General features: G+C 48.1%; 1 protein-coding gene across 3 annotated transcripts in view; it reads right to left on the reverse strand.

The window, feature by feature from the left end:
- Positions 1 to 24,563, reverse strand: part of LOC149371730 (flavin-containing monooxygenase 5-like) — a 47,924-nt gene that overhangs the window by 19,514 nt on the left and 3,847 nt on the right. For 2 of the 3 annotated variants that reach the window (XM_089566013.1, XM_089566014.1), the window contains exons 2-3: positions 6,266 to 6,654; positions 5,503 to 5,761 (exon numbers count right to left, since the gene is read on the reverse strand). In XM_089566013.1, the coding sequence (XP_089422139.1) occupies positions 5,503 to 5,761; positions 6,266 to 6,645 (639 nt within the window). In that variant the 5' untranslated portion in view covers positions 6,646 to 6,654. Of the gene's footprint in view, positions 1 to 5,502; positions 5,762 to 6,265; positions 6,655 to 18,608; positions 18,732 to 24,563 lie in introns of those variants that run through there. The other variant, XM_089566011.1, reaches the window with a different exon arrangement.

The following is a 24,563-nucleotide window of genomic DNA, read 5'->3' on the forward strand; positions in this document are numbered from 1 at the left end:
GAGGACAACAGTTTTGCGGAAGTTTAAACTGCAGAAGTTACATCGATGGCAGAGGATTCGGCGTTGTTAAAGAAAACGAACTGTGAACGTTGAATGAGGAAACTGGAAATCCAATCACTAGACGAGCGTTATTTAGAACAGATTGTAGTTTCTTTAGAAGTTTGTAGTGTGAGATACTGCGTCAAATGCTTTAGACAAATCATATTTTATGGCGTCAACTTGACCACCGTGATCCAAGCTTTGAGACATGTCGTGCGTGAACTCTAGCAGTTGTGTAATTGTGCTAAGTCTTTGTCTGAAACCGTGTTGAAATTAGATAATAGGCCATTATAATGAAATAAAATCGGAGGATAAAAGATTGAGGGGAGGGGGGGGGGGGCTTAAGCATCGCTTTAAGAGTGGACGTGATAGCACATTTTTTTTTCTCTTTCGATTCCTTTTCTATCTCATTTCTCACAGATTACCAATCCACAATGACATTACCGCTCACGTTCATCGATTACAATCACAAATTCCATGATTACCAATCACTGTCTAGGTTACACTGAACGACATACTACGCCGCTACATACGCCATTTGTTTCAGTGCAATGAAACGCCATGACACCACCTTTTCATTCCGCGCAATTTCGGAAGCCTAATTAGCATATTTATATTCGGTTTTTATTTCTTAATTACTTAAACATCAACACATATCCTCACCACACTTTACAGCCGTACACACCGCAGCGGTCTTAGAGGTCGTTCTGAACGGGCACGTTCAACTATGTTCTTAGCTGGAAACAGCGCATCGGCCGTTGGCCGAGGTCTTGCCATTGCTGGATCTGACACGGACGACTAAAGGATTGTGCTGCATCCTCTCCCAACCGGTAACGCTGTCTTCAACACCGTGTTTGTTTTTTTCATGCAGACCTCACGGACCGTCCGTGCCGGGCTCCTGACTTCCGGGATGCCCTTGCTACCGTTGTGGACCTTCGGTATGTTGTGTGTTTATAGGACAATGTCAGACGGGTCACGTGTTGATGGTGACATGTGAAAGAGAAGCCTTTCAAAGCAGAAGCTAATTGTGATGGCTGAGCTTCGCGCGAAGGGCTTTAAATGTATGGCGTCGGATCCCGAGAACCAGGAACATCAAGTTAAAGCTTCTATGGCTTCCAGGCCACATGGAGTACCGCCGTTTAGTGCAAGCTCTGGAGCCGTGCGGCTCTGTCCAGTCAGTGGAACGAGAAAAGTGGCGTCGTCAGGGCATGGAACACAAGGAAACGGCGAATCGGGAGGCTTCGCTGACGCGCAAGGATGGCGTTTAAACTTCTAAAAATTCAGGCGGCACTTAAAGCGTTTCCTGGCCACTGTTTGTTTTTATTTACTTTTTTATTTTCCATATTTTGTTTTTTATTTATTTTTTGCTCCTTTTCTTAATTTCATTGTTTTTATTTTTATTTTCACATCTTATGTTTATTTTGTTTTTATTTTTGTTTATTTCCTTATTTTTATTATTTATTTTCTTTTTCTTGACTTTACTCCATTTATTTATGAAGCCCATGCATTCACTAGATGCGCCTTTATTCATGCTGGAACCTTGAGCCTTTTAAGCAGTGACGCCGAATGGCGGACGAATCTGCCGACGCGTCTGTCAACACGGCTGCCGACGCGTCTGTCGACACTCCTGCCGACGCGTCTGCTAACGACAGTATGAGGCATTAAAGGCTTTCGCCTTAATATCCCGTATACGCTATTTGGCATCCAGTCGTTGGCTGTAATCCCCGGCAGACCTCCTCCGTGCCTTCGGTGCAGCATGGTCGGTCGTGCACGAAGACAGCGCCGTGCGCCACGATGTACGGGGTCGACAGCGCTTGTCTAGAGTGGTCCGACGGGCGCTCCGAACTGCGCGTGCGACGCCTGGCGACAGCATTCAAGATCGCATGCTCAAAAGCGCCACGAGCGAGGATGCTACTGCCTTCGCGGCTGACCGAGGCCTGCTTGATATGAGGGTCGCAAGTGCGGGCTCTGTGTCACTGAAAGAACACTGGTGCCGATTGCGCATCACGGCGTTACCGCATCGCGCGAGGCCACGGAGCACTGTGAGGTATGCTCTGCGAGCAGTTTTCTCGGCTCAGCCGGGAGTGCTATTTCAATGATATAGAGCCAGAGCTTGTGGCCCGCAAACCCCACAGGCCCGAATCTCGGTCGCGATATCGAATCCGGTGGCTGCCGCGAGGCGTCTTACGCGCAGTGCGGAGCGGACTGTGTACACTCTTGCCGATCTCAGCGACGGTGAGCGGGGGGAGACGCGTAGATTCGCTTGATCCGTAGGGCGGAAAAACGTGCGCGTATGACTTTCCGAAACAATATGGCCGCAATAAATGAGGGATAGCATAGTGACTGGTAGGTATAACGATACATGCCATTGTCGAATGACCATTCAGTGGTTTGCTATAACGTTTCGTTGCCTTGTGCGCTCTCGATACGAGGGTTCCAACTTCAAATTCGCACTGTTCTAATGCACAATTTGTCGACAACCGGGAAGCACACGAATTGTCTAGCCCTATCGATAACCCGAGTATTTTTCTATTCGTACAAAGAAAAAATACCACTCCCGGCTGAGTTATTCTAGCATTTCGTGAGCATATTAAATCTCTTCTACCTATAACCACATAACGATATTTTCAGAGAATGATAATCTATTCTTACCTAAAGTTTAAAATAGCTATGGTAAGCAGAGAGTGTTGTTCTCAGGCATGTCTGCTTGGAATTCTTTACCATACATGGTGAAAACTAGCCTTTCCTCGTAATTACTTTAAACTGCAGTGAAACTATGCTTGTTTGCATGTCTAATGTAGTAACGTTCTAACTTTGCCTTCTTTTTTTACTTTTCTCTATTTCTGCTGTTTTGTTTGTAAATGGTATATAATCTAGAACCATGCTGCTTACTGTTAATTTACTAAAACATTTTATTTGTTGACACTGACATCTATCTGCGTTTTGTAACCATCTCAATTTCATATGACGTTTGCCTTTTGTTAGCGTTACTTTTTGGTCTCTTAAATCATGCTTATTTCTTTTTCATCGCAAGCTTCCATGTATTGATTTGCATATTTTGATTATTTGCTAAGTTGGACAAGGTCAAGGGGACAGATTATTTATGACGTGACTGAATTCTGTGACGGATGACTCATTTTGGCCCCATAGGGGATTAAAAAGGGGATGGGAAAGGAAAATAGGAAAGAAAGCGATGTGCAAATGACGCTCCACCGCTGGCGGTATCCGATCCCGCGACCTCGTGCACTGCAATCGGCGGCAGGTATTGTGCACGGACATCACGCATGCCTGAAATCCCGATTGGAAGATACACATGACCCCTGGGTTGCGAGTCATACAAGCTACCCCTAGGCTATTGAGGCACATCTGTTCAGCTTGGTCAAAGGGAGACCTTGTGCGTCTTGCGGTGTGTCGCGTAGTCTAGTATATCTACTTTATGGTTTATGGAGTTTTGACGTCTCAAAGCGACTCAGGTTGCGAGACGCCTCTTTCCTTGCTTCTCTCAGTCCCTCCTTTATTCCTTCCCTTTCGACGCGGTTCAGGTGTCCACCGAGATATGTGAGACAGATACTGCGACATTTCCTTTCCCGAAATACCAAACAACCTATGAGAGACGCCGTAATGAAGGGCTCCGGGCAATATGGACCACCTAGAGCTCTTTAACGTGCTCTGACATCGCACAGTACACGGGTCTCTAGCATTTCGCCTCCATCGAAGTGCGACCGCTACGGCCGGGATCGAACCCGCGTCTTTCGGGTCAGCAGCCGAGCACCATAACCACTGAGCGACCGCGGCGGCTAGTACCGGTAAATCTCCAGTTTCTGACGACTGCGAGGAGACAATCAATGTGGTAGCTTAAAACACACGGCAGCAGTAATTTTCGCTCGATAATATGTTGCAGACGTCACAGAACAATGAATGCTAGAACAAAAATGACGGACGGACAATTAAGATTGGCGCGTTAGCACTTCTGTTTCGGTTTAGTAACGGCCTCGGAACTAATTCTAGTTCGGCTGTAATAAACGACAAAACAATAATGATCACATAACATTTGTCTGGAATTGTCCATTGCATGATCTGTAATATAGGTGCGCACGTGAGAAGATCAGTAACATGTCTGCTTCAAATAATTTCGTGCTCGAGTGTAATGTATTCTATCGAACAATAAATCCCAAAACAATAATCATCACCGAACATTTGTCTGGAATTGCCCACCACACGCTCTGTAACATAGGTGCGCACGTGAGACGATATGTAATGTGCCTGTTTCATATAATTTCCTGTCACGGGATAAATGTCACGTGACAACGATGACATGCAAAAAAAAGTTGCTGATATTCAAACGCAAATGCTTTCGCATTTTTCCAGTACAGCAGACTGCAGTGCCCTCCAAGTTTTTCTTTGTTTTCTATTAACGCTTTCGTTATCGTCAAAAGCGCTCCCCATTCGTTTTCTATGGCAGTCTTAACTGCTCGATGCGATCGATGGAGGAAATTTTTAAGATTTCGTTTCGCATCGCAAGAATATAGACCACTGCGCCTTCAACATTCCTATAACGGTACCTTTCAATATGCCTGTAGTCAAAATTTTTGCCCAAAAAATGCTGGACGTGTGATCACAGAACATTTATCTGGCATTGCCCCCCGCGTGCTCTGCAACATACGTGCGCACGTGAGACGATATGTAACGTGCCTGTTTCAAATAATTTCCTCTTCGACTGCATTAAGCTATATCCAAATAAACGTCAGAACAATAATGATCACAGAACAGTTGTCTCTAATTGTCCTCCGCAGGCCTCTGTAAGAAAGCTCCACACGTGAGAATATTGTCACATGGTGGCGACGGCAGTCAGCGAGTAGGAAGGCAGCGAAAAGGGCTTTCAAACGAAACTTTGTTCGGGCTGACTTCCGCCAGCAAAGAACTGAATCACTCGGCGGCGGCGCAGCAACAAGCGTGCTCGGCGGTCTTCGCACCCTGCCGCTCTCGGCCGTGCTCAGTTTAAAGCCGACGACGAACTTTCGAGATACGGCGAGCAATGTAACCACAACAGTCTAGAACAACGTAGATCGGCTCGTCCCGGGTGCAATCAATCAAGATAAATGGTTTGGTTTCTGGGGTTTAACGTCCCAAAGCGACTAAGGCTATGAGAGACGCCGTAGTGGAGGGCTCCGGAAATTTCGACCACCTGGGGTTCTTTAACGTGCACTGACATCGCACAGTACACGGGCCTCTAGAATTTCGCCTCCATCGAAATTCGGCCGCCGCGGCCGGGATCGAACCCGTGTCTTTCGGGTCAGTAGCCGAGCGCCGTACCCACTGAGCCACCGCGGCGGGCCTTGTTGCAAATAATTCAGAGCACCATTCAATTGTGCTAACTTGTGGTGAAGAGAAAACCGGGAAAGAATAAATATCGTAGAACGGCTGGCTGGAATTGTCTGTCCCACAGCGACAAGTGTGCCGTACCTTTTCAGCGAAGAGGCTGGCCTCGGTGGCGATGTCCATGGCCGAGTTGCCGGCGCCCAGCACGAGGAGCCGGCGGTCACGGAACCGGACGCAGTCCTTCACTCCGTGGCTGTGCAACACGGGGCCCGCGAAGCGCGACAGGCCCCGTAGCGACGCCGGCCGCGCCGGGAAAGCGTGGTGGCCCGTGCACACCATGACGGCGTTGAACGACGAGCAGCTGACGACGCCCGAGCGCACCTCTTTCACAGTCACCTCCCACCTGCGAGGATTACGAGTGTAAGGACCTGCGCTCGCAGCAGGCAGGACTGAGCCGCCTGCATCTTTCGTAGTTGAATGGGACAAGACACGCGCAGCTGAGAACAGATACTAGTGAATCCTGGCTGCAGTTACCCTTTCCATGCGCAAGTTGGAAAAGAGAAAGGTTATGATTCAAGACACGTGAACCCTCTGTGCGTGGATAAACGAGGAAGCACAAGGTGCATGCTTTTATTGCTTGTTTCTATAGTTTAGATGTCAAGTATAAGCACAGCCTAGGTCAAAAGTCTACGCATTTGCTGTCGAGGGGTGCTATGGGCCACTCAGGGCACCGCTTAAGCTCCAGATGTTTAGAGGAGCGGAGGATTCCCTCGCCCGCCCTTCCGGGGCATCGGAGCTTCAGGGGCGCCGCATGTAGCCGACAACACATCGCAAGAGCAAGCCGGCAGACTGGGGACTTGTTACCGCGTCACTACTGCGTCACTCGCGCTGTCTCGTCGTCACCCACCTGCCGCTCTGCTCGTAGTCGTGGGCGGGAGTGAGCCGCACCACCTGGCGGCCGAAGAGGATCTTGTCGGTAATCCGGAAGTGTTGCGCGTACATCTGCAGGTACTCGAGCAGCACCGAGTGGTGCATGTAGTTTGGGAAGTGGGCGGGCGGCGGGAAGTCGCTGAAGGCGGTCAGCTCCTTGCTCGAGTTGATCACCGTGGTGCGCATGACCGAAGGCTGTCCCGGGGCGCTGTCCTGGCGGAAGCGCCACAGGCCTCCCAGACCGTCCGCCTGGTCGAACACCACGGGCTCGAGGCCTGCCTCGAGACACGACTTGGCCGCGGCCAGGCCCGACGGTCCGGCGCCCAACACGGCCACCCGAAGCGGGTGGGAGGACATCCTCCTCCCCTGCGGCACAGCGGGAATCGAATTGTAATGAAGCATTCAGCGCGCACAGGGACCGACACGATACACTTATCCATTAACAAATACAGCTGTATTCTTTGCCAGACATCTCAGAAGTGGGTGCAAGCACTCGAGAACCATGTATTAGCAAACAACAAGGGAAGGAAATGGAGTGACAAACTTTGTAACTGCCAAACGACGTCATGGGCATACCATAATTCGGTGGTCAGAAAAAAAAAATAACTTGGCACAGCCAGGAGCGAAAAGACCGAAAAGTCGTCGCAGTTATTCGGAGGCTAGGTGAGTCGAATATAACAAATACAGCGTTTTTTTTTTTCCTGCAGATTCTGTTTATTTCTATAGTCCTCTAAGTCAGGTGACAGATGCCGGCAATAGCGGAGCCGTGGCGTCATTTGATCCATTCATTTACAGGGGTGAAAAGAGAAAACTAAACTGTAATTGAAATATAATTGTTTTCAAAAACTGTAAATTGTAAATTCAAGAGTTTAACTTTGATGCGACACATGGGCTGTGAGAGATACCGTAGTGGAGAGCCCCGGATGAATTTAGAGCGCCTTGATTTCTTTAACGCGCTGTGCATCGCACAACACACGGCCGTTTTTGTACTTCACCTCCAGCGAAATACGATTACCGCTCTGGCCGAAACCGAACCCGTGACCTTGGGAACAGCAAACGAACGCCAGTCACTAAGCCACAGCGGCTGGTACAGTTGTTTTAATGTATCAATCCGGATCAGTTTTCATGTCGTGTTAACCGTATACATTTCCCTATGCCGAAATCAGCTGTGACGCTGATCCTCTCGTTACGAATACGATGCTAGGTTGATACCGATGGATAAAGAGGGGAAAAAAGGATATGAAGATGAATGGTTGCTCACTGCATGCACGTTGCGAGATTGTTTGAAAGTACAATGAAAGAAAAAACAATTCAATGAATTTTCAGGGTTCCTAGCAAAAACCCCTGCCTAAACGCCATTACATCCCATGTAAAGAATTTTAAGTTGAACAAATTGCAGCACACTGCAACATTCAGTTCAGCGAACATTTTGGAAAGCATTGCTTCCGGGTCAGGATGCATAGTTTCTAAAGCACGTAACTTGCAAACCGCGCCCCTTAGCTTTCGAAACTGCACGCACGTTTGTACGTACGGCCACATAGCTGGTCTGTATAGCCCAAGCAGTGTTGGTTAGCTCACTTAGCTTAGCTTACGTGTTGGTTAGCTCACTTTCCTAGCATGACTCGCTGTATAATAGTCTTAGTGTACCTTTAGGCAGACAGCAATCGCGTTTTGTGAAGCAGCGTATTTGTTTTGTTTTTGAAGTAAAAGAGTGCCTTATGTTTTGAATGTCAGAACAAAATACCTAAAGCTTAGCAGCAAATGACTGCATTTTATCATAAGGGCTCACTATGTAATACACGCGTGCAGTTTTCAGTGCTCTGAAATAAGTGCATTCAGGAAACATTAACTGCTTAATATCAAAGTATTCCGCTTTGTGCATGCATGCCCACTTCAAGCGAGCGAACTTTCATTAAAGCGAACATTTCATTGAGGTACCCTGAAGTTCGTTCAAGTGACATTTCAACTGAATAAGTTTGAAAGTATGCGGCGGCTGTGTGAGCGAACCAGTCACTACTGTAGGCGCGTTTCCTTTCTTTCTTTCTTTCTTTCTTTCTTTCTTTCTTTCTTTCTTTCTTTCTTTCTTTCTTTCTTTCTTTCTTTCTTTCTTTCTTTCTTTCTTTCTTTCTTTCTTTCTTTCTTTCTTTCTTTCTTTCTTTCTTTCTTTCTCTCTTTCTCTCTCTCTCTCTTTCTTTCTTTCTTTCTTTCTCTCTCTCTTTCTTTCTTTCTTTCTTTCTTTCTTTCTTTCTTTCTTCCTTTCTTCCTTTCTCTCTTTCTTTCTTTCTTTCTTTCTTTCTATTTGTTGCTTATCTGTTGTTGAACGGTCCACGTGCAAAACTACGGAAAGGGCGCTAATAGATGGGTGTGGGACAGTTTTCCAAGAACTGTCGTGCGTGAGGGACATATGTTCGTTGCTGGCAAAGTGAACATAAAACATCTGCTTTGATTCTATTTCCGCGCTTTGTCACATTTGCTCAATTATACCGGTTGCAATACAGCCAAAAAGGGCGTGCTGACGTGGAAGATACCAACAACTTTCAATCTTAAGTAGGGCTACTAAACGACGCACAAGAAAAAAAAAATTAATCATGGACATTTATGGCCGCCTTTAATATGACCTGCTTCTCTTCACAATGTTGTTTCGTTGCATGAGCATCCCGTTACGCAGTAATGCTTGCTTTGAATCCTGTACCACCTGACAGCGGAGCATCTTGATGTTATCACCTCATATTTGCTTCAACTCAAATAACAGTTACAAGTCCGTGCATGGCCCACGCACTTGCTCTTCTGAATAAGTTTAAGCGAACAAACGACTACTGGCTACAAACATAAATTGGACCATAAATGTGACCAAGAGTGCATGTGGTGTTTTCAAGCGCGCCACGCAAAACTGTATATCACGAAAAAACCTTCACATGCTTTACTTGTTCACCTAACTCGAATTTTCGAAGGCATTTCGACCAAAGGAATCCGTAAAATAAAATTAAATGAACACTCTTACCAATGACACCCTCAGTGACAGTCAATAAATATGGCTTACTGCGTACTTGCAAAGTGGATATCATTTAAAAAATTTACTAGGCGTTATAAGCATAACGTTGACATCTACGAACCACTTCGTTGCCGGTACAGTCAGCCGTGGCAATTGCCTGAAGCAGATGCTTTCAGTTGCATACGTTTTGTCTTACAGCGCATGTGCCTGTTGCTCTGTTGTTGTGCACTGCTTGTTTACTGAAGTCCCGCTTACTTTTCATTTTGTCGTGTCCTATGCTTCATGGACCAAAACGCATTCATCATCATCATAAGCCTGACTACGCTCACTGCAGGGCAAAGGCCTTTCCCATATATCTGCAGTTAACTTTGCCCTTGCCAGCTGCGGCCATCCTATCCCAGCAAACTTCTTAATCTCATCCGCCCACCTAATTTTGGCCGCCCCCTGCTACGTGTGCCTTTTCTAGGAATCCATTCCGTTACTGTTAAGACCATCGGTCATCTACCTTCGCATTACGTGCCCTGCCCACACCCATTTCTTCCCCTTGGTTTGGTTTTGGTTTTATGGGGTTTAACGTCCCAAAGTGACTCAGGCTATGAGAGACGCCGTAGTGAAGGGCTCCGGAAATTTCGACCACCTGGGGTTCTTTAACGTGCTCTGACATCGCACAGTACACGGGCCTCTAGAATTTCGCCTCCATAGATATTCAGCCGCCGCGGCCGGGATCGAACCCGCGTCATTCGGGTCAGCAGCCGAGCACCATAACCACTAAGCCACCGCGGCGGCATTTCTTCCCCTTGATTTCGACGAAAATGGCATTAACCTGAGTTTGTTCCCTGACTCACTTTGCCCTCTTCCTGCCTCTTTGCGTTCGTGATCTGAGAGAACCTGCTATATGCGCTCCACCCCATTCTTATTCTTCTAGTTATTTCCCTCTCACGATTAGGCTCTGGGGCCTCTACGTGCTCTAGGCAGACGTATTCCCTTATGACTTCCAGCACCTAGCTACCACTTGTGAACTGCTGTTCCTTTGCGAGACTGTTGAACATCACTTTGGTTTTGTGCATGTTTTAGCCCCACCGTTCTTCTCTGCCTGTCTAGTCAACTAACTCATTGATCACGATTTGCAGTTAATCTTTTGAGTGACTTAGCAAGGCAAAGTCATCAGCGAATGGGAAATTACAGTCGAGTTTTGATGGAGGCGAAAGTCGACAGGCCCGTGTACTGTGCGATGTCAGTGCACGTGAAAGAACCCCAGGTGGCCGAAATTTCCGGAGCCCTTCACTATGGCGTCCCTCATAGCCTGAGCCGCTTTGAGACGTTAAACCCTGAAAAACCATAAACTATAAGGCATTCGACACTAACTCTTATCCCCAACTGTTCGGAGGTGAATGGCACTGGGAAGATCGTGTCTTCTTGCCTGATGCACTTCCTTATTGGAATTTTATTGCTGACATTATGGAGGACTATGATAGCCCTGCTGCAGTTAAAGATACTTTCCAGTATTACATAAGGCTCTTCTACATCCTGATTCCGTAATACCTGCATGGCTGCTGAGGTTTCGACTAAGTCAAATGCTTTCTCGTAATTTATGAAGGCAGTATATAGGGGTTGGTGTTATTCTGCACCTTTCTCTATCACCTGATTGATAGTGCGAATATAGTCTATTGTCCATTATCCTTTAAGAAAGCCTGCCTGATCATTTGGTTGATTGAAGTCCAAGGTTGTCCTGACTATGTTAGTGATCGCTTTAGTAAATACCTTATAAGCAGAGGGCAATAAGCTGATCGGTCTGTAGCTTTTTAAGTCCTTGACATCTGCTTTGTTATGGATTAAGATTACCCTTCTGGTACGCTCGAGGTCATAAGGTGTCGCGTATACAGGGTGGCTAGTTTTTCTAGCACAATCTCCCCTCCGTCCTTCAACAGATTTCCTAAGGCTTTCTTTACTTCGTTTTTCATTACTGACTGGATGTCCCATTGTTGTGTGATACTGTCTCTCATTTACGTTCTGATTACATTGGCTACTGTTTAGGTTTATGTAGAACTCCTACGCTACTTTAACTATGTAATCGCCCCGCCGTGGTGGCTCAGTGGTTACGGTGCTCAGCTACTGACCCGAAAGACGCGGGTTCGATCCCGGCCGCGGTGGCCGAATTTCGATGACGGCGAAATTCTAGAGGCCCGTGTACTGTGCGATGTCAGTGCACAGTACCCCAGCCGGTCGAAATTTGCGGAGCCCTTCACTACGGCGTCCCTCATAGCCTGAGTTGCTTTGGGACGTTAAACCCCGATAAACCAAAAAAACCAAGCAATAACTATGTAATCCATGTTGCCAATGACATTTCCCTCTTTGTCCCTTAACGCATAAGTCTGATTTTTGCCTGTCTAGTTTTCAGTTCCCAGCTTTTAGGCTACTTACGTTCTTTAAAACATGCTCGATTATATCCATATTAAAATTCCTTACGTCAGTTACCTTGCCCTTATTTATTAACTTTGATAGCTCTGCTAGTTCTATTTTGTCTGTGGGGTTATACGCCTTCATGCTTTGGTGTTTCTTAATCAGATCTTTCGTCTCCTGACAAAACTTGCGGGTATCCTGCCTGGCCGTCCTACCACCTACCTGTCCTGCGGACTCCGTAATGATAGCTGTGAGATTATTGTTTACAGCACATTAGCAAAACACATTATCGAGCAGCTTATTCCTTCCGTCACCCGCTAAGACGATTCGTTAATTCCTGAGGGAGCTGCTACAGCGTATTCGTTTGACGCACTCAGGACAGCCAGCCAGTACTTCAAAAGGGGCGCGCACACAATAAAAAATACAGCCTTGCTGTTTCCCTTTTTTTTTGTCCAAGTAAGGCGGAGGAATTCAAAGCCGACTCGCCTTTGTTGCTCACGCGCCTGTTGTCCTTTCTGATGACGTCACCGACGCCCACCAACAAAATTGCGAAGCGTCTGAGGATTACCATCAACCACAGATGTACCCCGCTACCGCACTCTGGCGCCTCTGGGCCTCCGCTGATTCCAAGCAGCTCCGGTATGGCTCCAGCGCCCGAGAATCCATTTGCGAGGCCAAAACGGGTCAACCCGAGTCAAGATCCATCGAACGTAAGCACCCACTGCCCCCATCTTCGCTCAACGCGTCTGCGAAGTACAGCCCGCGACACTGTCTGTATTTCCGGCATTTTGCCAGAGCTAGAGAGTAAGTAGATCGCGCTCGCACGGAAGCGATTGAAATTCACCTTAGATCGACGCTGCTTTTTTTCTTTAACTTTCTTTTATGAACTGCTCAAGCGTATGGCTCTGTGACCTGTCTGCAGTTAACGTGAGGGTCGGCGCTTCCACTTAACCGGGTCGCCGGAGCTTGGGAAACTACTACGCGCTGTTATTGCCTCAACCAAATGGCAATAGGATGAGCGAGCAGTTGTGATAGTAGTGAGGTCAGCCACCTCTGCATCTTTCGGTGTCAGGGCTGTCTTGTTACATTCAGCGTTCCGGCTACAACCTCCTTCGGACGTTTCAACCGTAACTACACGACAGCCTGCAGAATGGCATCACATCATCCTGCATCTAAAATGGTGTAAGACGCTTGCGTAAGGAAGGAGGTTAGAAAGAATTGCGCGAAACAAACATACATAAGCTGCTGGGAATTTGCATACGTTCCATGCAGCAACGCTGACGCAACAGGAAAGAGATCTCGGCGAAGGCCATTGTTCGCTGAGCGGTCTCTTTGTTTTGGACGGTTAGTTAAGCCGCTGTTTCGTCCAAACTGCTGCTCAATACAGTGCGATGGCTCCAGTGTAAGACGTAGGAAAGCGCTTAATCTTTTCAGACTTCCTCATTAGAGCTGTCCTGCATCTTCGTAAATCAGTCATACTGCGCAGTAAGGAAAGTGAACTGATATGAAGCATGAAATATAGGAGATCTTCACGGTCTATGGGCGGCGCCGCAGTCGAGCCAAGATGGCGCATTAACAAGTTTCCGTGGTTGCACGATTGAGGCTCATCTTTTCCTTGAAGGTGTGCGCGTAGTTGAAATCATTGCATAACGCTGATAGCTAAAGAATGGTTCGCGATGGATTCGCTGTCGACCGTCATGTGCTTGGATTTCGATCCAGCAAGCTGAACCCCCGTAGCATTTGCGGGTGGCCGTCACTTCACTAGAGCAACGTATATTCGTGAGCAAACTTGTTTAGAACGCTGTGTTGAGGAACAAACAGCTCGTAAGTGCCGTTTTAAGGTCCCGTTCTTTGCTCTTATTTATATGGAGCTTCGCTTCATCGGAAGCACTTGCCGTGAAATCCAGTACCTGATGTAAAATTTCTCTTCGTTGCCTGTGAAAAGAGCGTTCTGATTCTCCGCTGAGACGTATACCATTGAGTCGGGCGTCGGGTGAGCACCCTCGGAAGGCGCGAGTAGATGGACGCAAGCTTCCGCTTGCCGGTAATCAAATTGCGAGTCATGAAACGGATCAAGTGAAATTCATCGATCGGGTCTAGCATGTAAACCCACCCCTTTCCAACGAGTTAACTCGACCTGCCTCGCCGCTTTGTTAATTTTTTTCTTTCCCTACGGCTCATACTTTCTCAAATGCGCTTCCTCGCCGCTTCGGTCTCTTCGCTTCGATGTTTTTGTTTTGAGGACTGCGAAACACGAGTCTTTAGAATTGAAGGTACCCAATGGGAAAGTAAAAAAAAACGCAGAGAGGTAAAACATAATGGCGGCGCTTTAATTGCAGCTCGGTTTACGACGAGATACAATTCTGCGAGCATTACGGTTGCATCGCGGTAGCAATTACAACGTCCAGCTGCGATTACCTCGCTAGTCGTTCAATTTTAAAACCAAAGGAGGTTGTAATGGCATCGAGTCTTTACCTGGAAGAAAGAAGACTCCCTGAAAATGCCGCCAATAAAAAATAGCCATCGGCGCTGTGATTGGCTTGCCAATTCCCAGTTTCTGCACCCAAAGCTGTCTTATCTTCGGTTCGTTCAGCAGTGGAATGATACTTCCAGGCGTTTCCATCTCTGTGACGTACAAAGGGAACGCAACAGTGCTGCCGAGCTTCCTTTCTGCCACGACGCTCCGGGGACGAAATTGGAAAATGTTTACTATGCAGCAGCAGCGGCACGCAGCGGGAATCCCACTCCGCAGCAGGGCCGCAGTATGGGGCGTCAATTTCGTGAAAATCTCCAGTGTGTATAGACAACCCGCCGAGGGTGGTTTTCGGTAGCGCGTCCGATGGGAATGACGGCGCCAGTCGAAACATATATCTGCCAACTCCTGTCGACTGGCTGGCACTTATCTATGGAATTAAAAACAGATCGTAGCAATGATTGGACGCATTGACAGCGTGTACAAAAAAGTGACCTCAGCAACAGTAATTATTACGCGCGGACCATGGTCCGCGCGTAATAATTGGTGTCAATATCCTGGTGTCAATATCCTGATCTAGTCACAACGCGGTGCACCGCGTTGTGACTAGATCAGGATATTGACACCATGCCAACGCATGAGAAGAAATGAATGGTAGGACAAAACAGCGCTGACGGACGGGACGGAAGAAGTAAAGACAGACACATGCGACACAAGAGACAGACATCAGCGCATGTGTCTGTCTCTTCTTCTTCCGTCCCGTTTGGTTTGGTTTGGTTTATTGGGGTTTAACGTCCCAAAGCAACTCAGGCTATGAGAGACGCCGTAGTGAAGGGCTCCGGAAATTTCGACCACCTGGGGTTCTTTAACGTGCACTGACATCGCACAGTACACGGGCCTCTAGAATTTCGCCTTCATCGAAATTCAGCCGCCGCGGCCGGGATCGAACCCGCGTATTTCGGGTCAGCAGCCGAGCGCCGTAACCACTGAGCCACCGCGGCGGGGTATCCGTCCCGTCCGTCAGCGCTGTTTTGTTGTACCATTCAACATGAACCAACCAGCCTGACTCAGCCCTCTTCTTATAAGAAATGAACTCGAAAGCATAGGGCCGGTTACGCATAAATACTAAAAGAAGGCATCAGACAGGTTCGAAAACATTTTAACGCAAGCTGTGAACGTGAACAGGAGCCACATCAGAAAAAATAAAAAGATCATGCGATGACGAATTTGAATTTGTGCCCAGAAAGGTGGCATTCGTGACGTCGGGCCGAACCAGTATGTGTCCTTACCCTTCAAAAGCTAGACAGCGTCAGGAGGAGCGGCTGCCGATGTCCGTATACACAGGGGACGGTTTTCAGCTTTCGAACTCAGCGATTAAACTCCAGCCACGGCTGTTCTCTGCCTACTTCGACTTTACGACTCTTCTCCGCACTGTCGCGTGACAATGGACCTGGCTGGCTGCTTTCAGCTGAAAACTTGAGGAAGCAAGTAGGGAGGCGATATAGCGCAGGACGATGTTACTTCTCGTTCTGTGGGCGACGTTTGTCGTGACGGGTCGAGGTTTTCATTTCCGGTAGAAAAGAAGTAGGCATACTTCAGGCCTCACAGAAAGTCTTGTGTTGAGCTCAAGCGTTATCAGGCCAAGTGAAACAGTTTTTAGCAGCTCGGGTAATTGTTGCAAAGGTCTCCTTGCACATTTTCTCAAGTCTACTAATCACTCCCACAGACCAATATTGGAACTTAGCCTGTAGCCAAAAAGCGAATGGTAATCGTATACTTCCTGCACTGCAGCTTTCGGCAGAGGACCATCTGATCAGGGTGAGGCATATTTCAGGAAAAAGGAACACAACGGCTACTGGCCAAAGTCAAACAAAGATATCTCGCGTACCCGTACGGCCTCGTTTTCTGTACGAATTAAGGCAACCTGCCGAATCCTTTCCGCGATCATTCCTCGATACGAAACAACGCGCTGTAGTGGCCCCGGACACGCTCCCATATAAAAGTGGCATCTAATTTCTCTCCAGCCAGAAGGCGCACGAGAAGGGCTGTTGTTTGGGAACGACTTGACGCACGTGGCAAATGTCACATTCATATTCCAGGCGTCGCAGCTAAAGTAATCAGGCTTTTAAAAAAGCCAGAGTGCCCTAGCCCCGTGAAACCAACTGAAGACTGATGAGAGTCGCGTGGTCTGGTCAGCGGTATTCTTTTGTTCTCCAAAAATAAAGTAATTAGGAAGGGCTACCTAGTTAGCCTTTTAAATATTGGCTTCAGGAATAAAGTGTCAATTCGCAAGCTGCAGATTGTCTCTAAAAAGGCTGGCTTGCACCAAGGTGCCATTTACGCAGCTTTGTGTACGTCACTCGAAAGAAATATGGCGCATGTCTTTGGCGCAGAGCACCCACAAAGCGGTGTGGGAGGGGGGGGGGGGGGGGGGGGGGGAGCGCTCAGGAGAAAAGTAGACTCAATTTTCCGAGGCGCTCCTTGGGATTCCGAAGCAGCACCGCTGTCACACGGAAGTTTCTGTATTTTGCGAGCTTTCTTTCGAGGTCAGTAAAAAAAGCTACTTTGCGTAACTCGTTACTTCGTGAAACATTCCGGCCGGCTGTTTTTCAGTGCGATCAACGTTTTTTGTATTGACACTTTATTCTTGATACGAAAAATTTAAAAGTAGCTGATTAGTATTTAATAATTAATTAGATTTCGCGAACGAACAAAAATACCACTGACTAAGCCATGCGACTCTCAACAGCCCTCAACTGTTTTAACTTGCGTAGAGCTCTTTGAATTTTGCAAAATCTTGGCAACCTTATGCAGGGACACTGTCGCATAACCCCGAGCACTGTACCGCGGTCTTAACACCTTCATACTCAAACAGTGCAAGCTATGGAGCATGCTATTAGTATATGAACACCATATAGGGGTTATACGTGCGAACTACCAACAAGGAACGTAGCGCGGTGCTCTCAGTTGTTTCACTGTAGCGTCGCTTTGTGTCGGGCAGCTGCCGTACAATAAGCGTCGAGGAAGTACGCAGAACGTCAACGTTAAAATAAATGACTGTATTATTTCCAGTTACGGCGTCACGACATTTTTTGAAGCATGCATTATTGCGCAGCGTACTGCACACACACAATTTAGTACATTTTTAGCGTAGTCAACCAGCAAGACTGCCTTACATCAGCATCATTGTGCAGCTACACTACATCCATTTTTGTGGAGCGTGCAGAGCGAACAGTTCTTCCACAGTGCACAGCGCGTACACCAACGCGACAGCAAAATATAGAAACAAAAACTAATGATGTGATGTTTTGAAGTTAGTGCCTCCCTAGTCGCAATATAGGCTACAGTAAATAAGCGGTGCTTCTCTTGACCACACTTAATTTTTCTGACGCGTGGCCCACAACATCCCATACCTAGTTAACCTGTGTCCACACACTCCGCTTTATTTCATTTCTCGGTATTTATCCAGGAGCACTGCTTAGCCAAGAACTTTCAATCTACGATTTTTACAGAGCGATAGCGAGAGCAAGGCGAAGGTCATAAGACTGTAGTTTTCCCGTGTAGAGGCGGTTGACCAAATGGACTTGCGTCTACGCCTTCTCACGGTCATGTGTTCCTCCGAGAGCCCGCCTTGAGTGGTAAAACAAAAGCCTTTAGATGTATGTGTACGCATCTGCGTTTTTTTTCTTTATGCAGTTGAAAGCGCGTGCGGAAAGCTCTCGTTACTAAGGAGACGCTACGTAACTGTACACCGCAGCTGAATGCTCATGCCTGCTAAAACAGCACAGCTCACAACGGACCTGCACAGTGTTTCACAGGCGCATGGTTCTGGAAACGTATTATGTGCACGCAGATGGCCCACTGCGGAACTGGACGATTCAAGGCGCTTTTCTGAAAACCGCAGAGGCGTTTAGCGCATTGGAAGTTAAGCTCACGCGCGAGCTTTCTTAATATCCCGTCCTCCATCCTTTTTCGCCGCAAGCGAAGGCGCAGGCTATAGCACCATAAAGTATCCCTAGGCTGCAACTCATTCACATGCACGACAATTCGTTGCTCCCGCCGTTTCGAGACTATGGCTTCAGCTCCATGTGGAGGCGCATTCACCTACAGGGCGTTAAACACACGCGCACCGCGAACGCCGAGCACGAAAGTACCGCGGGCGTAGGTAGAGAAGGAAGCTCAGTATACACATCCTGCAGCGGCCATGCAGTAGAACGCGAGCAGACGGCTTCCCGATCTGCGGGGTTTGCTTGTGACGGCGTGAGAACAGCACACTTGGGAAAGCGTGAAACTTCGCAGTCACAGAAAGTTGTCCGCGAGTAGCATGCTACAGAAGCTTGCAGACCTTGACAATAAAGAACGCGGACACTGCAACACAGCTAGACAAACATTTGCCGCACCAACCAGGCTTCCGACAGAGGCAGGGCGTGCGTTACCATACCGTGCCGTTCTCACCTGGACGTCGGCGACGGGATGTGCCTCCCAAGCGTGTCCGTGCGCAGGCAGCTCGTTGTGTGCGTCGCTCTGAGCGCGGGAGAAAGTGCGGCCCCTTTACGATAGTGGCCCCCTGTATTTGGGTTTTCGGGTCCTCTCGCTTCGCCCCACGTACGCGAGCGCCGCTGCGTTCGCCCTGAAGCGCTTCCTGCTCTCCTTCTCGCGCCTCCAACGCCGTTGTGTAACGCGCGTGCCCTTTCCTCCTCGGTCCGAAAGGATCCCTGCAGTGATCGTGGATGCCTGGAACGTCAGTGGCTAATTGTAGCTGCCACGGCGTTCCGCCGGTGAGCCCGTGTTCGCGGCTTCAATCTGCGGCCCCATTTTGATGGAATGTGTGCGATGTCCGCGGACGTTGAAGAACCCCGGGTGGTCACGTTAATCGGGAGACGTACGGCAGCGACTCCTTCTGGCTGCTTCGTCGCTTCTCTCATGGCGCAGTTCGCGTAAAATTGCACCGAGTACGGACATGCGCCCAAAAATCCGATGCCCCGAAAGCTCGGTGCTCGTTAAAGAGCCAAAGTCGAAATCAAGCCGGAGACACCTGTTACGGTGAGCGGCGTGGCCTGCAGCCTCTCATTGGAACGCAGAGATGAATAAAAAAAAATACTCAGGAGATGAAACAGATACCATGGTGCAATCATGTTGAGCTAAGCAGCGACCCAAATCACACTGAGTCTTAAAATGTTATAAAAATGCTATGCAAGCTGAGGTTACATTATATTGTCACGAGGCGGTGAGGGCAGTTCGGAAGTCAAGAAGCTAGCGAAAAGGGCTACCAATATAAACTCTTCATTGGGCGGACCTGCGCTCACAAAGAACTGAGTCGCTTGGCGGAGGCGACAGCAGCAAGAGCGCTTGGCGGTCGTCGAAGCGAATGCCGCCTTGCCGCTCTCGCTCGCGCCCAATTTATAGCTGGCAAAAAACCTTCGAGATATGGAACCAAAAGAAACTGCAACGATCTGGAAGAATTCATAAGCAGTTGCATGGGGCCGCGACCAGACGAGATAAGTGTGGTCGCCTCTCGCCGGGTTCGAATCTGGCCGTGGAGGTCACGTTTCGATGGAGACGAAGCGCAAAGGCACCCGTGTGCTGTGCGATGTCAGTGCACGTTAAAGAGTGCTTGCTGTTGGGCCAGTCGGTCATACATGGTTGAGCAAGGGTACTGCTCTAAAAAACATGGACGACACGGACGCCCGTCCTTGTCTTCTCGTCCGTGTTTTTTTTTTGCGCAGTACCCCTTCTTAAGCACGTTAAAGATAGCCAGATGTAGGCGAAGAACATTTATTCAGGGAATGATGGTTCGGTTTAGTTTATGGGGTTTAACGTCCCAAAGCAACTCAGGCTATGAGAGACGCCGTAGTGAAGGGCTCCGGAAACTTCGACCACCTCGGGTTCTTTAACGTGCACTGACATCGCACAGTACATGGGCCTCTAGCATTTCACCTCCATCGAAATTCGACCGCCGCGGCCGGGATCGAACCCGCGTCTTTCGGGTCAGCAGCCGAGCACCATAACCGCTGAGCCACCGCGGCGGCTTTATTCAGGGAATGAGACTGGGCGGGTCCAAAAAGGGCTGTTTCCATGAATGGAGTCCGGGACCTCGCTGGACGAAGCAGCCGCCCTGGCCCGTTTGGCCAGGACGCCATTTTGTAGACATAAAGAGTAAAAAATTGAGAGTGCACTCAAGTCTACTTACGTGCTGTGAAGTCGACAGCATTATCGTGAGCGTTCGACCTCGAAGATGGTTGCGCAGTGAGAAATGAAACGAGACGCGTCTCCGAACCCTGATTCCACAAATGTTGAATGCACAAAGGTCCCAGGGAAACACTCGGACACTCGGTTCGGATACCCGTAGCGAGCTAGCCTCCAACCTGGCTAAGGGACGTATGCTAAATGCAACGCGAAATCTTACGACACCACCCGCAAAGGTGTACAACTACAGCTGCGTCATAATTTAAAAGCGAAAATTGGTTTTTGAGGAAACAAAATGCGCAGTAACTGGCTCATATCTCGGTGGAGGCATCAGCCACGGCATAAGGGAAGAAGTAAAGTCTGGGAACGCATACAACTCAAAGTGCATATGCCGTTGGTTGGAATCCTGTCATATGCTAGCCTCAAGCCCCCGGAAAGCTGTACGACAATAAACGGTTGCTCACAATTTTTGTACGAATGTAGCCTGGAAAACTGTCGCCGCATCGGTCAGGCAGTGGGGAATATATATAGAGGAACCAACATATATATGATTGACATACGCACGCACGCACGCACACACGTACGCACCCACGCACACACACACACACGCACACACGCACACACATACACACACGCGCGCACACACATCTTGAAGTGCTCTAACAATTATTTTTTTCCATCCTTCAGTATAAAAACACGCCACGACGTCACAGCATGCGCAAGAAAAGGTGCAGTACCCTTAGGTCTGCGTCTTCACATGTAAAAACAAGAAAGAAAAAGAAACAAGAAAAATTGCTGACGATTACGTTATTTCCTAATGCGAAATTTGAGCGCAGCTCATCAGCTCTTTCAGCTTTTCGATAGATTGAGGCAAAGAATGCGAGCAAGACATGTATTTACAATTACAGACAGCTTTTTATTAGAGCGCAGCTTTCAGGCGCCCGTTTCTGCGTTTGCATTCTGTTTTGTTTGTTTGCCTCTCTCTCTTGTGGTAGTGCACTAAAGTGCAATAATTCTTTTGTTTTGTAATCTCTCTCAAGTGTAACTTTACTGTTAGGGGAGTGTTTCTTGAAAAAGGAATATGTCTGAAAAATAAAAAGCTGTCTGTAATTGTACATACATGTCTTGATCGCATTCTCTGCCCCAATCTATCGAAAAGCTGTAATTGTACATACATGTCTTGATCGCATTCTCTGCCTCAATCTATAGAAAAGCTGGAACAGCTGATGAGCTGCGCTCCAATTTCGCATTAGAAAATAACGTAATCATCGGCAATTTTTTTTTTCAGACATATTCCTTCTTCAAGAAACACTCCACTAACAGTAAAGTTACACTTGAGAGAGATCACAATACCAAAGAATTATTGCACTTTAAGTGCACTACCACAAGAGAGAGAGGAAAACAAACAAAACACAATTTGTTTTTTGAAGTTTTGCCGGCGGCTCGGGCGTTCGACGCCCTTCTTATATAGGCTCGTTCCACGTCTGTCTGTTCTTTGGGCCAAGGCAGGCGTGCACATACACACAGTGTCGGCTGTGCAGTCTCCTTCTCCTTCTCGCGCTGGGCCGCGTCCTCATTGGTCAAAGGCCGGGAGTGGATTCGAGGAGCATCTGGAACTTTCTCCACACGCAAGGCGTCAACATCGCGTAGAAACGACTCGGACAGTCTTGAACAATCGACGGCAATCCCCCAGTGTGCCGCGTCGGCGAGCGGTGGGAGAGGATCAACAAGATTAACTATTTTGATATTCGTACTAATGAAACCTCTAGACACCGCCACAGCGTGTATATTCCGCCTCCAGTAACCCGTAACGATGCATTCAAGTACAGTTTCTTTCCCAGATCGATAAAGGAATGGAACGTACTTCCCGATTCACTTGTTCAGTTTGCTTCCGTCAATGCTTTTTTGATTAACTTCGACTCTGTTATACATTCCGGCAGTGCAGTGTGCTAACCAATTAGCGCTTTCCACTTGTTTGTGTCTGTCTGTAGTATTATCCTTCAAATATTTTAAGTGAGCTTGAGCTTAGCATTGTTTTTGCGTGTGTGTGTGCTACAGTGTACTGTACGGATTGCATACATTGCTGTTGTCCGGCGTAATCAATGTTAGCTTATACGTATAACCACATATTTCTTTTATCCGGTATGATCAGTTTTTGTTTGTATGCATTTAGCTTTGGCCTCTTAAGATTTGTTGGAAATCTTGCTTTCTGTTTTGTTCCCACCCCTGTAATGGCCCTTCAACAAGGCTAAGAAAGAAAGACAATACCCATGAAGCACCCATGTGCTGTGCGAAGTCAGCGCCCGTTAAAGAACCCCTAGTCGTCCAAATTAATCGGAAGTCCTCCACTACGGAGCCCCTCGTTGCCCATGTATCGCTTCGGAACGTTAAACCTCTCAATATACAATTTACAAGTAATCATGAAGCGAAAGTTGTATTGGTTTCACGAAATTCAGTGGCTGCGTCTGCGTAAACGATAGGTTGAGAGAACACACAAAGAACATATAAAATGTACGTTTAGGAAGGGTTTCTCGCTAGCCACTTGCAATAATTTCCCCTAATCTTGAGAGCACCGTTATCACCAGTAAGAGCAAAAAACGCCTGACCAGAGAGATCGCGGAATCAAAACAGATTTGTAATCTCGGGATAGCCTGTAGCCTCGTATACATGGAGCCCGACGTTGCGGGTCGGGTCGGGGTGCGCCAGATGTCGGGCTGATCAGCCCGACCCTACCGCGTTTACATGAACCGGTTTTCTCTCGAGTAGAGATCGTCGCTACCCCTAGCGTCGAACAAGCAAACCACACGCATGCTAGAGGAGGAGGAACGCCCAGACGAAAAGTTCCCTTTCCCGACTGCTGCTCTTTCCGGTCGGTTGGTTCGCCCGTTCACGTGCGTGCTGTCTTCGAGGCCGGCAGCGGCTCGCTTTGATTTCCAATGGGTGTCTCCGCTGCCGGAAAAAATATCTCCGAGCACGGCCGGTCTCGACGCGCGCGCTTTCTCGCTCTCTTCTTACGGCCTGAGCAGGCGCCGAGAGAACAAAGCATGGTGAACACCACTATCGAAAGCCGGGGTTTCTAGTGATTTCGCCGTTTCTTTTTTTTTTTTTAAAGGTGGTCAAGTATCTCCCACGATCGAAATTCTCGAAGTCTTGCAACTAATCGTTGAATCACATCTAGAAGATTCACCCGTCCTATGCTGCCCGGAATGGGTTCACAGAAGCCACACCAAATGCTTAACACACCTCATTTCTGAGAAGTTTCTCCGAATTCTTCTCGTCAACTACGCAACAAAATTGACAAACCAAAATGAAAAGCCGTCTGGTTTCATCCACAAGCCAACGCGAAAGCATTTAAGGCTGTAACTGGCATCCCTTGAACTGCGAGCCTCACGACAATGTTGTATAGGTCATTACAAGCAGCGCCTGTTATTGTTTTCAGTCCTTCTAAGTATGTGAAACGATATCGGAGTTCCAAAGAGCAAAGGATCTTTCTGATCTGGTGTGTTTCACGCAGTGAGAACAGATGACACAGATACTTCGAATGTTTTCAAACGGCAAGTGCTGTTATTTTGTTCATACATTTCCAAGTATCGACAGAGACTGTGTGAGGCCTGAAGATGAAAATAAATGTTTTCCTAACCGTGGCTTCGCCCTGTAATATCTTGCCTCACTTTTATTCCTGCTAGTCGCAAATGATACAGCCCTATTCGCTAATAATATGCGCCATCATTGCATGCCGACTTCAATGTTTTGAGATCCATCCACTATTTCCCTGCTTTGCGTGCCGATAGCAGTGGCTGCATAAGATATGGTTGTCAAGTTCTTGTTCAGTACTCGGAGCATCCGTTCAGCAATATGTGCAAAATAACCGAACCAGCCCCCGGAGAGTTGCGTTGATTGGTAGCAGCTGCGCCCCTCATGCACAGGCCGTAAGAAAGAGCGCGCGCGCCGAGTGCTCCGAGTTCCTGCAAAGCGCCAGCCAGACTGGAGAGGAGGCAAGAGAGGAGGCAGGAGAGGAGGCGCTAAGCCGATGCGGCAGCGTATACATGCTCCTTCCAACCGGGTCGGGCAGAGCCAACCCACCCCCTGCAGTCGGGCTGGCCCAGCTCGACTCGACGGTCCCTTTGCTCGACCCCCTAGCGTATACATGAGCCCGACAACCGGTTCTCGGCCCGACAGCCTGCTTAACCCGACTTTTGTCGGGCTCATGTAAACGCCCAGTGT

This window comes from Amblyomma mixtum, chromosome 1 (assembly GCF_055824585.1).
Source record: "Amblyomma mixtum isolate Tamu chromosome 1, ASM5582458v1, whole genome shotgun sequence".
NCBI lineage: Eukaryota > Metazoa > Arthropoda > Arachnida > Ixodida > Ixodidae > Amblyomma > Amblyomma mixtum.